Consider the following 12,542-nt stretch of genomic DNA (forward strand, 5'->3'; position numbering starts at 1 on the left):
CAGGAGCAGGGGGCACGGGTGTCCATCCGGGTGGACTACTGGTGTCGCGCGGAGATGGGAGACGGCACCTCGCAGGAGACCCCGGCGCCTGCTTGTGCCAGGGCCGTGTCCGGGGCTGCCGTGGGGGGTCCGGCGCCGGGGGTCCCGGCCAGGTACCGGGGGCGGCGCTGGGGCCGGCCCCGCCTGCGCCGGGGGCCGGGCTGTGCCGGGCGCTGCGGGAGCGCCCGGGGCGGGGCCGGGGCGGCTGCCGCTGGGCGGTGATAAGCGGCCGCGGGCGGTGGGCAGGCTCGGAGCGGCCCCCGCGCCTTCCTCCTCCTCCTCCTCCTTCCCCCCTCTCCTCCTCCGTGGTCTGACGTCAGCCCGCGGGTCCCGCTCAGTCGCGGGCGGCGAGCATGGCTGGGGGGCGGCGGGCGGCTGCGCTCGCCCTGCGCTGGGGCTGCTGCCTCCTGCTCTGCTGCGGTGAGTGGGGCTGGCGTCCGTGGCGGGGGGCTCTCCGGGAGGCCCGCCCTGGTTCGGCCCGGTTCGCTCCGCTCGGCCCCGGCGCACCTGCGTCCGCGCTTGGGCGGCGCAGCTGCGGGCGGGCGGCCCCTTCCCCTGCGCTTTGTTTGGCAAAGCAATTCGCGGAGCGCGGCCCGAGCAGCCTCCTAAAAGGCAGAGACCCACAACCAGGGCGGCGGGGCGACCGGAGCAGCCGGACTTGTGGCCACGAGGAGGCTGCTGTTCGGGGCGAGGTGCCGCGGTGGTTGGGAAGTAGTCCCCCTTTCCCTTCTAAGGAGCTCATTTTTTTTCTCTCTCAATATTCCCTTCCCTGCCCCGAGTAGCGAGTTTCTCCTGGCTTTTGGCGCCCTTTCTTTTTTTAACCTCTTTCCAGTCTATTTTTTCCCCTTGTTTTTTTTCGCGGGGGGAGGAAGGGGGCGATATATATTTCCTGCCCTTGCCCAGGGAGCAGATATGCTGCACTGGCCACTCCTCACCTTTCTGACACCTTCCCCAACACCTCATTGCTCCGTGCCACGCTCACGCGGTGGCTTATAGTGCGGGGGAAGCCTGCTCTGGCCAGGCTTTCCCGCCATGGGAGAGCTCAGTGGCAGAGTCAAAGGCAGCCTGCTTCCACCTTCCCAGCCCGGGCTGGGATCCCCTTCCTTGCTGCACATGTGCTGAACACCTCTGTTATTGGTTGGCTGCGCTGGGGTGTTTGTGAGCCCAGACGCGGCAAAAGGCTTGATGCTTCCTCGAAGCTCGAAGTGCCGTGGCCGAGCTGTCCCCAGGTGGGCTGAGAGGCCCCTGAGGGAGCCCTGACCTCCCTGGGGCTATGCCGGTTGAGGATGCCTGCCCAGGGAGGGGATAGACCCAGTGCAAAGGCTGTACTTGCCATCCCAGCCCCTTCTCGAGTGTGATAGGTGGCTGTTTGAGTGGCTGCTTGTGTCCTCCTGGTGGTTGTTGTCACCTGGTCAGCTGGGGTATGGATGGGGGCTGTGTTTACTTTGGGGAGTCCTAAGGGACTGTTTCCCACAGCACTGAGTGCGGCGGAAGGTGCTTTGGCTCTGTTCCTATCTTGCCACCAAAGCATGGCTGTGCTGGGAGGGAGCTGAGGTTCTGCACCCCTGTTCCCTAGCTCCATGAGGAGGAACGGGTGCAGGTGATCCTGCTCAGTGAGTCAGGTGTTGGGGTACCCTGGCCCGCAGAGCTGTGCAGATGCAGGGCAGTGGTGCCGAGGTGGAGGAGGACGGTGGGTGTGCAAGTGTCGGGAGCAGGAAGGATCTACCTCTGGCTGCTTTTCCTGAGTGAGGAACCTGCACCCCTGGATACCTGCAGCATCCTATCCTGCTTGTGGCTCCCCACGCCTGCTGTGCCTCTCCACCGTGGGCTGGTGCGGTGGGCAGCAGACACAGCCGTGCTCCACGCCGGCTCCCGCGAGCAGGCGCCAGGCTCCTCGCGCACCTCGGCACGGCGGGAGGTGGCGGAGAGGCTGTGCCGCTCCCCGCCCCCTTCCCTGGCTCTAAAAGCAAATCTTTGTTCTTGTGAAGCCCTGGCTGCTGGCCGGCTGTCCGCGAGCCAGATGGAAAGGCACAGGGGCTCTCCTTCCTTCCCTGCTTGCTTGTTGCAGGCGTTCTCTCCAGATCTCTAGGTCTCCCGCTGGAGCTGTGCCAGGTGCCTGGGGTGCATGGTGCAAACTGGAGCTCGGCTCCGCTCCCTGAGCTGCAGACAGGTCTCCAACCCTGCCCAGGCTCCCTGCAGTTCTGCCGGGTGTGAGGAAGGTCACGCCACTCGCCAGAGAGGCTGTTGTCCTGGGGTGCCTGTGACCCTGGGGGACAACCCCAGCTCCAGGGCTGCCCTGGTGAGCCCTTGTGGCGCCCAGGTAGTAGCACTTATAGTCAAGCTGTGGGGCTCCTTCCAGCCCACTGCCCACCCCAGGAGGTCTGGTACCTGGCTGAGCCCCTCACCCTGGAATCCAGCCTGCCCTGAAGGAGCAGGGGGCCATGGATCTTGTGCAGGCGGGGTGGGGCCTGCCGCCTACTCGTCCACCCCCACAAAGGGCCCAGGATGGGCAGTGGGACGGTACCAGCCCTGCATGCTTGCCATTCCCCAGCTCTGAGCTCACATTCCCGGCTGCATCGCTGCTGGGACGAGGGCGCTTGTGTCGAGCGGGTCAGCTGCGCCTGCCAGCAGCTCGCCTTCCCTCTCAGGGTCCTGTGCTGAAGGGCTAGAGACCTCCAAGTGGCACAGCCTGGCCTGGTTTCTTACAGCACAGGGGTGTCGAGGTTCAAGAGAGAGCAGCTTGGGGCACAGCCTGCTTCTGGCCCCCCACTCAACTGGGTCTGTGGGTACTGAAGGGGCCAGGCAGACAGTGCAGGCTCATGCAGGTGCAGAGGTGCTTCTGCTGCAAAACTCTTTTTCTATGTGCGCTCGGTGTAGCTTCCAGACTCATTCTCTTGGGCATTCACTTGTTTTTTCCAGCACCTCCTTTCCTGTGTAGTGCTTGGATTTTCCCTCTTTGTTTGGTGTCTGATGTGCTGCACCTGTGAAATGACTGAGGCCAAAGCTGGAGGATGGTGTGCCCTCATGGGGTGTGGGGCCTCTCCTGTGGCACACTAAGTTTGGGGGCCCCACCACTGGTTAGTCACCCTGGGTCAAAAGGGCTTTGTCGGGCACCTTTGAAGCTGTGCGGCGCCTCCCGCGCGAAGCAGAGTGGCTCTTGCCGAGCGGCACTATCGGGGCGGCTGTTGACACAGCTGGTTTCCTCCAGCCCACCTGCCCCAGTTCCCATATCTGGGCTAGGTAGTGGTTGTTGAGTGCTCAGTCCCTCCCGTGTGGCCCTGTGCCAGCCCGGCAGTCGCAGCCCCTGTGCCCTGCATTTCTACCACTCCAACGAGGAGGCAAGTGCATTCCCAGTGTCTGCTCCGCCATAGCATGGCCGAGGCTCTGCCTGCTGCCCCAGCCCAGTGGGAAGCTGCTCAGTTGCCTGTCCAGAATCGATAGCTATTACATCCCTGTGCCACTCTGGAGCTTGGCCAGGTGCTCCATTAGGGTTGCAGGAGAACGAGCAGATGGGCAAGCGGATGTGGGTGCTGGAAGGGCCAGCAGGCTCTGCAATGGCAAAGGTGGGTGCCACGTGCCCATACCCTGTGCTGGGCAGCAGGGCCATGCTGACCAAGGGGTGACCTTGGGCATACTGCAGCAGGAGGTGAAACAGGGCCTCCTGGGCTCTCGGTCTCCACTCGGCTCGCAGGGCCCAAAGCGAGGGGACAGGGAGGGCAGGGGTCCTGGCTGGATGTGGCAGCTGTGGCCTCGCTCATGCTGCCTTGACTTTGCAGGAGGAAAAGACTCAGCCAGCCGGGGCCACCCTTCCTCTGCTGCAGCCCCGCAAGTCTCGTCTTGCTGTCAGGGAACACAGCGTCTCTTTCATGCCCAGGCTCGCGGACTGCTGCGGGGGCTGCGCAGGCTGACGTCAGGGTTTGCATCCCAGGCTGCAGGAAGGCGCAGTCTGTTGCCGCCGGCGTCGGCCTGCAGCGGCCGGCCCCTTCCCCAAGCCCCACTGAGCTCTCTAGGGTCAGCAAGGTCCCATGGGTGCTGGCTTGGGGCAGTGGCTCAGGATGGGTGCATGGGGCCTTCCCCGCGCTCCCCCAGCCCCCCTGATGTCCTCTGCCCCACAGCTGCTGCCGGCAAGGTGGAGGTGTCCGTGCCGCCCGTGGTCGAGGTGGAGCTGGGAGAAACAGCCCGAATTGAGTGCAACTTCTCCATCCCTGGAAATGGTTCCTACACCATCATCAACTGGTTCTATGTGAGTGCCCAGCCAGCTGGCAAGATGTGGGGTACAGCAGCCAGCCAGAGCCAGGGCGACAGCGGCAAGCTGGGAGCTCTTGGCCAGGCCCTTGCTCATCCCAGCCTCGGTCCATGCAGGTCGAGCGGCATAACCGGATGAAACTGTGTTCTGTGCTGCCCGGTGAGCTCCTCGAGGACAGCTCCAGCTACAAGGGGCGGCTCTCTGTGGGCCAGGACAACTCCCTCTCCATCAGTCGTGTCACTGTGCAGGATGCCAGGCCCATCGTGTGCCAGGTGGAGGCTGGTGACCACGGTGCCGGCGAGAACCGCACCGAGCTCCACGTGTACAGTGAGTACCGGGGCAAGAGCGGCTGTGCTGCATGGGGCCTGTCTTGGCCTGCCTAATGTTGAGGGGGTGGCTGCTCTTTGCAGAAGTCCCCGAGGCTCCGGAGATCACGGCCAACAAAGGCGGCGTCTCTGTAAAGAGCAGACACCTCCCGCAGGTGAGGAGGGGCCCTATGCAGGGCAAGAGCAAGGGCTCCCCTCTGCCTCCTCCGCATGCCAAGGGGATTAGTAGCCACCCCATTGCCAGACCCTCTTGTGCCCTCACAGATTGCCACGTGCGTGAGCAGGAACAGCTTTCCACCCCCCAACATCACCTGGTACAAGAACAGGGAGCAGCTGCACACGGAGGAGAACAGTGAGTCGGGGTTGCGGGGATTGCAGCTGCACATGCTGCCTGCTGGTGCGCAGTCCCTCTCTGCCCTGGGCACAGCCGCTTCCTCCCTTGCAGAGGTGAAAGTTTCAGAGACAGTGACCCGTGAGTCCAGCTGGCTGTACACGGTGAGCAGCAGCCTCTTTGCATCTGTCACGCGGGAGGACCGCAGCTCCCTCTTTCACTGCGCCGTGCACTACTGGCTGTCGGGGCAGCAGCGCACCATGGAGTCACAGAACGTCAGTGTCAACGTCTTCTGTGAGTCTGGGGCTGGGGGGCCGGAGCCAGGCTGCAGGAGTACGTGGTGGCCTTGTAGCACTCGCCCTGCTCCCTGCTCTCCCAGACCCTGCGGAGCACGTAACACTGCTGGTCCTGCCATCCCCGGCGTTTGTGAAGGAGGGCGACAACGTGCAGCTGGTGTGCAAGGCTGATGGGAACCCGGCGCCCATGTTCAGCTTCTACAAGAGAGAGGTGAGGCTGGAGGGGCAGCAGAGCCCTCTGCTCTTCTTTTCATGGGCATCTTGCATCCTGTCCTCCCTTTTACCCAGCCCAGACCAGGATGCAGACCTTGGGATGGAGGGGGCCTGTGTGGGGATTACAGCAATGTTTTCTCCCCTATGCTTGTAGCTGGAGGACAATTGGCAGGACCTGTCATCGCTAGCAGATGCCAATAGTGGGGTGCTGAACCTACATGATGTGAACAAGAGCAGCAGTGGTCTGTACAGGTGCCAGGCCCTTGACCTGGATGATATGGAACAGCTGGAGAAAGATGTGGAGCTTGTTGTGAACTGTAAGTCATTGGGGAGTGGGATGCTGCACTTCTTCAGGTGCATCCTCCAGCCCTTCTGCTTGCTCTAACACCACCTTCAATCCTCCCCTAGATATCGAAGGGGTCAGCGTGAAGATGGAGCCATCTTCCCCACTTGGGGAAGGGGACAGTGTGACGCTGAGCTGCAGTGCTGATAGTCCTGTGACCCTGGACTTCCACTGGAGGGATGCAAAGGTGAGCAGACATTTAGGCACTGCAGGGCTTTCACACCAAGCCGGCTGGAGCAAGGAGCTTGGACCACTCTTCCTACGAGGGCAAGGATGAGTTTCTGCTTTGCAGTGCCCATCTATGCGTTTGCCTCTGTGGTACCCCAGAGAGATCTGGTGTCTTGCAAGCTCGTTTGCTGTGTATTGAGGGAGCACTGGGTGTCCCTGGGTTGCCTGCAGAGCCGCAGGAAGGGAGCACTCAAGGGTCGTAGTTGAGGCTAATTGATCATAGCTGGAGTGTCATGGGTCCTACCTCCTTCACAGGGCAAGAAAGTTGCAGAAGGCAACCAGCTTGTCCTGAGCAACCTCACCTTCGAAACCTCCAGCAACTTCAGCTGCAAGGTGACTGCACAGAGTGTGCCGGGGCTGGAGAAGAGCAAGCAGGTGGCTGTGGCTGTCCAGGGTAAGAGCTAGTGCGTGCAGACCCTGGGGTCAATCCTTGTCACCTTTGTGAGCCGTGGGTGCTGATGTGCCCTCTTTGTAGGGAAGCCCCGGATTGTGTCCATCAGTTCACCACTCTACGTGCGGCAGGATGAGGTGGTGAACCTAACCTGCAAGGCCATCGCTTTCCCCCAGCCCTCTGTGCAGTGGAACATCAATGGGACGGTGAGAACTGGCTGTGGGTCACAGCCTCTCCAAGGGGATGTGTGTTGCACCAGGCGCTAACAGCTTTGTTGCTTCCCCTCTGCTGCAGACTCACGAGTACATGGAGAATCAGCATATTGCCAGCAACCTGACAGTGCGTGTGGACCACAACCTACTGCAGGCAGGAGCCATGTGCAGGGTCACTAATGCCCTGGGCACCAGTGAGAAGCACATCCAGCTGCTCGGTGAGTCTTGGGCTCTTCCCCTTGCCCACCTGCTTGGGGGGGCCTGGAGAGGAGCTAGGACCCTTTGCAGCAGAGCCACCATGTTGTGGTTCAGCTGAGCGGTTCTCTCTCCCTCCCTGCCTGCCACGCCAGTGGAGAGCATCAGGAAAGGTCAGTCTGCACTGTGACGGGTGCATGTGGCCTCCTGACGGCTCTGGTGGAAATGTGCCACGAGCAGAGCTTGCACCTGTGCCTTGCCAGGAGACAGAGCCTTGTCTGCTGGCTCTTGTGCTGCACGTGCCATTTCTCCTCTCCCAGTTTGACAGAGTGGAAAATGGATCCTCTGTCTCTGCTTGTTTGCACAGCAGTGTACAAGCTGCCTGCTTGCCCTGTAGCTTGGTAGGAGTAGTGCACGTGGCTTCCTGCAGCTCAGGCCTCCTGAGCTAGGAAGCGAAGGGATGACGTGATGTCTTGCCAGGAATCCCTGTGAGCTGTGCTCCTAGAGCATGTATGGCAGAGGAAATGCACTGTGCATTGGCTGTGCAGAAAATGCATGAGCAGAACAGATCTGCGCCTCCATTTGCGTTCTGCAGCGAGATGGGGCAGCATGGGGAGCAGAGCCCAGGAGCTCTCATGGTGCTTTCTGGGGAGATGGGGGTTCCTTACTGTGCACTTGAGGAGGGGCAGCAATATAGAGCATCTGGGTAGGACACGTTTAACCACCTCCTGCTCTCCTATTGTGTTTAGATCACAAGATGCCAGAGAGCAAGGGTGTGATCATCGTCGCCATCATCGTCTCCGTCCTTGTGGTGGCTGTCCTGGGTTCTGTCATCTACTTCTTATATAAGAAAGGGAAGATCCCATGTGGCCGTGCTGGCAAACAGGACATGTAAGCACTGCCTCTCCCCCTGCTAGTCATTCTTGGGCTGGAGGTGCTCGTCATCGCTTATGCTTCCCATCTCATCACATCCACCACTCGCCAGCTCAAGGAGGGGGAGGCAGCAGGGCAGCACGTTGTGGGGGGACACACGCGCTGGGCACTCAGCAACACTTGGAACTTCTCACAGCCTGGGGGTCTGCATGGCTCCCCCCTTCCTTGCAGGGAGGCCATGAGGAAAAGAGCAGAGTGGTAGAGCAACTGAGGGCTGGGTGACCTGAATTTCCCCTGAGCTGGAGCCCTGTTCCCTCTGCTCCAGAGCATCCCCAAGACTGAGCTGCAGGGCTCAGCCTCGCTCAGCTGGCCCCATGCCCTCCTCGGTGTCTCAAACATGTCTCAAAACTGTCACCTCCCTCCCCTAGCACAAAGCCAGAGGCGCGTAAAGACAAGATTGTAGTTGAAGTTAAGTCAGATAAACTTTCCGAAGAGGCGGGGCTCCTGCAGGGCGCCAACCACGGCGAGAAGAGACCTGCTGCTGACCAGGTAGGACAGACCGATGTGCACTGCCCTTGGCCAGGGCTGGGGCCGATCCGCGGGTAGGAGCGGAGCTGAGGAGCACAGAGGGGCTGTGTCCAGGTAAATCCTTTCTCCTCTCTGCAAGCTCCTGTTCCAGCACTCCCAACCTTGCTTGGGCCTTCATCACCCATCTTCAGCGCTTGCGAGCGGTCGTGGTGGAGGGGAGCTGCAGGAATGTTATCTGGCCAGCAGCAAGAGCGGAGAATGCAAGAATGGGCTGCAGTTGTGCTTTTGGCATCAATGTTTCATATGCCAGGGCAGGGCTTTCCATGCTAGCGTGTCCTGCTGAGCCACAAGATGCAGCACCTAAGCCAGCTGCTCTTTTTTTGGCCTTAAGCCAAGAAAGGCCCACTGCCAGGTACATGTCTCTCACTTGCTGCCCTTTTCCCCCAGGGCTAGTGCTCTTTTGGCATATGATCTAGGACTGGTGACTTTCTCTGTAGCCTTGCTGTGTGCCACATGGACACCTGCAGTAGAGACCCTCTTGACCCTCTTCCTCTTTCTCACCCTTAACTGCCTTTTTTTTTTTTTTTTTTTTTTTTTTGTCGGTGGATTGAAGAACGAGAAATACATCGATCTGAGAAACTAGTGAGGAGAATCTACTAAGTGCTTTCTGCCTTCAGCCCTTTCCTGCTCTTGGATTGCCTTGTCCCACCCTGCTCCAGTGCTGGGGCACGCGGCCAGAGACGTTTCCCACAGCGCGACACTGAGCCCGCGACCCATGGAGCACCATCCTCCCCAACTGACTGCGCATCACCTCTCGACGTAGCAGCAGCAAACTTGGACTCGCTTACTACTGCAGAGAAGTCATAGGCGATGCTAGAAAAAAAAGCCCATTAAGCTACCTGCTGCAAGGATTTGAGCCTTTATCAGTAAACCTGTTCTGTACAAGAGTGGGAAAGGGTGTGATACATTTTAGCCTAAACTCACTTGGAAACCTGGCAAAGGTGTGCATATCATGGAGATATCCTGATCACCTTAGAGGAGGCAGTGGGCAGGTAAGTTAAGGGAGGTGTGTGAGCAGCGTGATTTGCCAGGCTTCTTTGAAGACACAGCAGTGTTGTTGGTTCTTTGTTTTTTCCTTTGGGCTGTTTGTGTCTGGAGGGTGTAGCCCCATGCCTGCTGGGGCTACCTTAGGAGGTAGCTGTGATCCCATGGGAAGGACAGGAGGAGAAAGGGTCGTTAGAGGTCATGAATACATACCCCATGGCACACACACTTGAAGTTATGGTGTAGTGTTAGTAAGGGAGCCTTGCTTAGTGAGGGGGAGGGTGTCCCTTTCCCCCTGGCCTTAGGCATTAAATTGCCATTAGATACCTGTATGGCTGCAAGAAGCAGTGGGTCCCAGAGCCCCACCTTGCCCTGAGATTTCAAGCTGAGGAGTGTTAGGTCAGGATGAGTCAGTGGTGTCTCAGCTTTTTCTTGTGCTGAGGAATATCAGCCCTGCCCCATTTAAAATAATCCAAAAACACCATATATATATATATATACATATATATATATGTATATATAGTGCTTCAGTGGTATATAGTATATATAGTGCTTTATACTACATTATATATATATATATATATATATAATATATATATATAGTGGGGCAGAACCCTGATGGAGAAGGGAAAAGGGCAGCCCACCTGCTGTGAGCTTATGCTGCAGTAGCTCTGTCCCACTGCTTACCCTGCAATTGCATTTTTTTTCTTCCTAGAAACATCAGCCCCCCCCGCCCCCCCCCACACACATCATAGCTTCTGTTTGCTCTTAATTATGTATGGTTAGCGCTCTACTCTCTCTGCACCCTTCTATTTCTCTAGCTCTTCAGCTCAGGGCCTGAGGTTTGCCCTGCATAAGAAGAAATGTCCCTGTTGTGCCCACCCACTTGCTTCTGCTGTTAAGCAGGAGCCATGCAGCAGGCATGCAGCAAGCAGCAAAGTCGCTGCCTGAGGGGTGATATATTCTTGTGAGCTAGAAGTGTTGTTGAAGCAAAAGCTTTGGTTTATATATATATATTTGTTGTTTTGTGTGTAAATTTCCAGAATTTTTTGTCTTAAAACTTGCAGGTTCTTTTTTATTATTATTATTATATATATATATATATTATATATATAATGTGAAAATAAAGTAAAAATTTCAAAGCCTGTTTCTGAACTTACCTCTACTACGCACCATGCAATATGGGGAGTAAAAGCAACGTCTCCCCTGGGCCTTCCACCTCTGCAGGTTCCCTTCCCCAGAAGCAGGTAACCAAGGGCAGTTGCAGAGTGCAGGGTCCTGCCTTTAGGTTTGTTGTCCTAACAGACAGACCCTTGCCTAGGACATGGTCCAATGTGCCACGGATAAGTGTGAGTTTATTAATATCCATCGTACTAAATTGCATGGATGAGTGAAATGTATGCCTCCCCTCCCACCCCTCCTGCTTCCGAAGTCTTGGCAGTGTAAAGCCTTGGTGCGATTGTCATCTAAGTGAGATGTGGGAGCTGATGGGCACTGCTAAGCATATTGATCTGGTGCCTCTGAAGGTGACATCCCAGACTGCCCACAGCAGGATGCACTTTTCAGAATGGATTTTCCCAGAGAATAGCGCACTGTTTTCTGCATTATACCAACACTTTAGCATTGGAATAACCTCGCTTCTGGCCCCAAAGAGGACAGTAAATGATTTTCATCAGCAGTAAAGGATACTTCTGTTTTACAAGTTACATACCTGTAGAAATTTAGATCTATGTATGATAAGGTCTTAATAACCAATAGGCATGGAAAAATAATAATAATAGAAAGAAAAAAAAATACACAACAAAAAAAACTTTCACTTTTTAATTTTTTTAATTATTTGAAAAAATATTTTACTTAAAATAAAATTAAAAATGCCCGTAAAAAACAAAAGTAAATAAAATCTAGTAAAAAGTAGAAAAAATCTAAAAGATAAGTGAAAGAGAGTAAATTAAAAATCAAAAAAAAAGAAATAAAAAACCAAAACCAAAAAAATTAAATCAAGGAACATAAAAAAAAAAAAACACAAAAAACCAACACACACAAAAACACAAGGAAAGAAAGAAAAAGAAACCCCAAAGAACCACAGAAGAACAAAACAAACAAACAAAAACTCACAAAACCACACCAAAAAAAAATTAAAAAAAAACAGAAGACAAATGAAAAAAAAAAAAACCTGAATTGACAAAAAACAAAAAAGGAAAAAAAAACCCACTAAACAACCCCTCCAAAAAACCAACAAAAAACACATTAAAAGAAAAAACAGCAAAACAAACAGCAAAACAACAAAAAACAGCAAAACAACAAAAAACACAGAAAAGGGAAAAAAAAATGAAAAAAAGAAGAAAAAAGAACACAAAAAAAAGGGAAAAAAAAAACCAAAAAAGCAAAACAAAAAACTAACATAAAAAAATCAGGAAAGTGAAAAATCACAAGAAATCAAAATGCAAAAAATACAACAAAAAAAGGAACAAGAACAGAAAGGCCAAAAAACAAGCAAAAAGGGAGAAAAAACACATAAAAAAAGGAAAAGAAAAGCAAAAAGGAGAAAGAAAACCTGACAAAAAATAAAAACAATAAAATAAAAAAATTAAATTAAATAAAAAATAAAATAAAAACAAAATAAAAAAAAACTAAAATAAAAAATAAAATAAAATAATAAAAAAACCAATAAAACAATAAAATAAAATAAAACAAAATAATAAAAAATAAAATAAAAAATAAAAAATAAAATAAAAAAATAAAAACCAATAAAATAAAAAACCAATAAAATAAAATAAAACAAAATAATAAAAAATAAAAATAAAATAAAAAACAAAAACGAATAAAATAAAAAATAAAATAAAATAAAACAAAATAATAAAAAATAAAAAACCAAAATAAAAAACAAAATAAAAAAACAAAAACCAATAAAATTAAAAAAAACAATAAAATAAAACAAAATAATAAAATAAAAACAAAATAAAAAAAATAAAAACCAATAAAATTAAAAAAAACAATAAATAAAACAAAATAATAAAAATAAAAACAAAATAAAAAACAAATAAAAAAACAAAAACCAATAAAATTAAAAAAAACAATAAAATAAAACAAAATAATAAAAAATAAAAACCAAAATAAAAAAACAAAAACCAATAAAATTAAAAAAAAACAATAAAATAAAACAAAAATAAAAAAATAAAACCAAAATAAAAAACAAAAACCAATAAAATTAAAAAAAAACAATAAATAAAACAAAATAATAAAAAATAAAAAACAAAAACCAATAAAATTAAAAAAA

At 52.7% G+C, this 12,542-nt stretch overlaps 1 protein-coding gene across 2 annotated transcripts; it reads left to right on the forward strand.

Annotated features, from left to right (window-relative positions):
* Positions 1–315: 315 nt before the first annotated feature.
* Positions 316–9,009, forward strand: MCAM (melanoma cell adhesion molecule). 2 transcript variants are annotated; one of them, XM_088520601.1, is made up of 16 exons: positions 316–459; positions 4,155–4,282; positions 4,402–4,612; positions 4,696–4,766; positions 4,876–4,963; positions 5,057–5,236; positions 5,322–5,449; positions 5,606–5,768; positions 5,860–5,981; positions 6,278–6,416; positions 6,498–6,619; positions 6,708–6,843; positions 6,976–6,993; positions 7,570–7,711; positions 8,122–8,242; positions 8,835–9,009. In XM_088520601.1, exons 1-16 carry the CDS (start codon positions 393–395, stop codon positions 8,862–8,864), a joined length of 1,866 nt encoding a protein of 621 aa, XP_088376727.1. In that variant the 5' UTR covers positions 316–392; the 3' UTR covers positions 8,865–9,009. The 2 variants fall into 2 exon arrangements, with proteins under 2 accessions (XP_088376727.1, XP_088376728.1); XM_088520602.1 differs by lacking the exon at positions 6,976–6,993.
* Positions 9,010–12,542: the final 3,533 nt, after the last annotated feature.

The sequence above is a fragment of the Tinamus guttatus genome, unplaced genomic scaffold, assembly GCF_059628265.1.
Source record: "Tinamus guttatus ecotype Peru unplaced genomic scaffold, ASM5962826v1 Tinamus_guttatus_pri_ptg000093l, whole genome shotgun sequence".
Lineage (NCBI taxonomy): Eukaryota > Metazoa > Chordata > Aves > Tinamiformes > Tinamidae > Tinamus > Tinamus guttatus.

What these genes read in the sequence shown, in the direction of transcription:
- MCAM (XM_088520601.1), top strand. Translation starts at nt 393, where the DNA reads ATGGCTGGGGGGCGGCGGGCGGCTGCGCTCGCCCTGCGCTGGGGCTGC. An exon ending in TCAGCTTCTACAAGAGAGAG is followed by an intron (nt 5,450 to 5,605) that starts GTGAGGCTGGAG and finishes CTATGCTTGTAG; the next exon opens with CTGGAGGACAATTGGCAGGA. An exon ending in CGTGCTGGCAAACAGGACAT is followed by an intron (nt 7,712 to 8,121) that starts GTAAGCACTGCC and finishes TCCCTCCCCTAG; the next exon opens with CACAAAGCCAGAGGCGCGTA.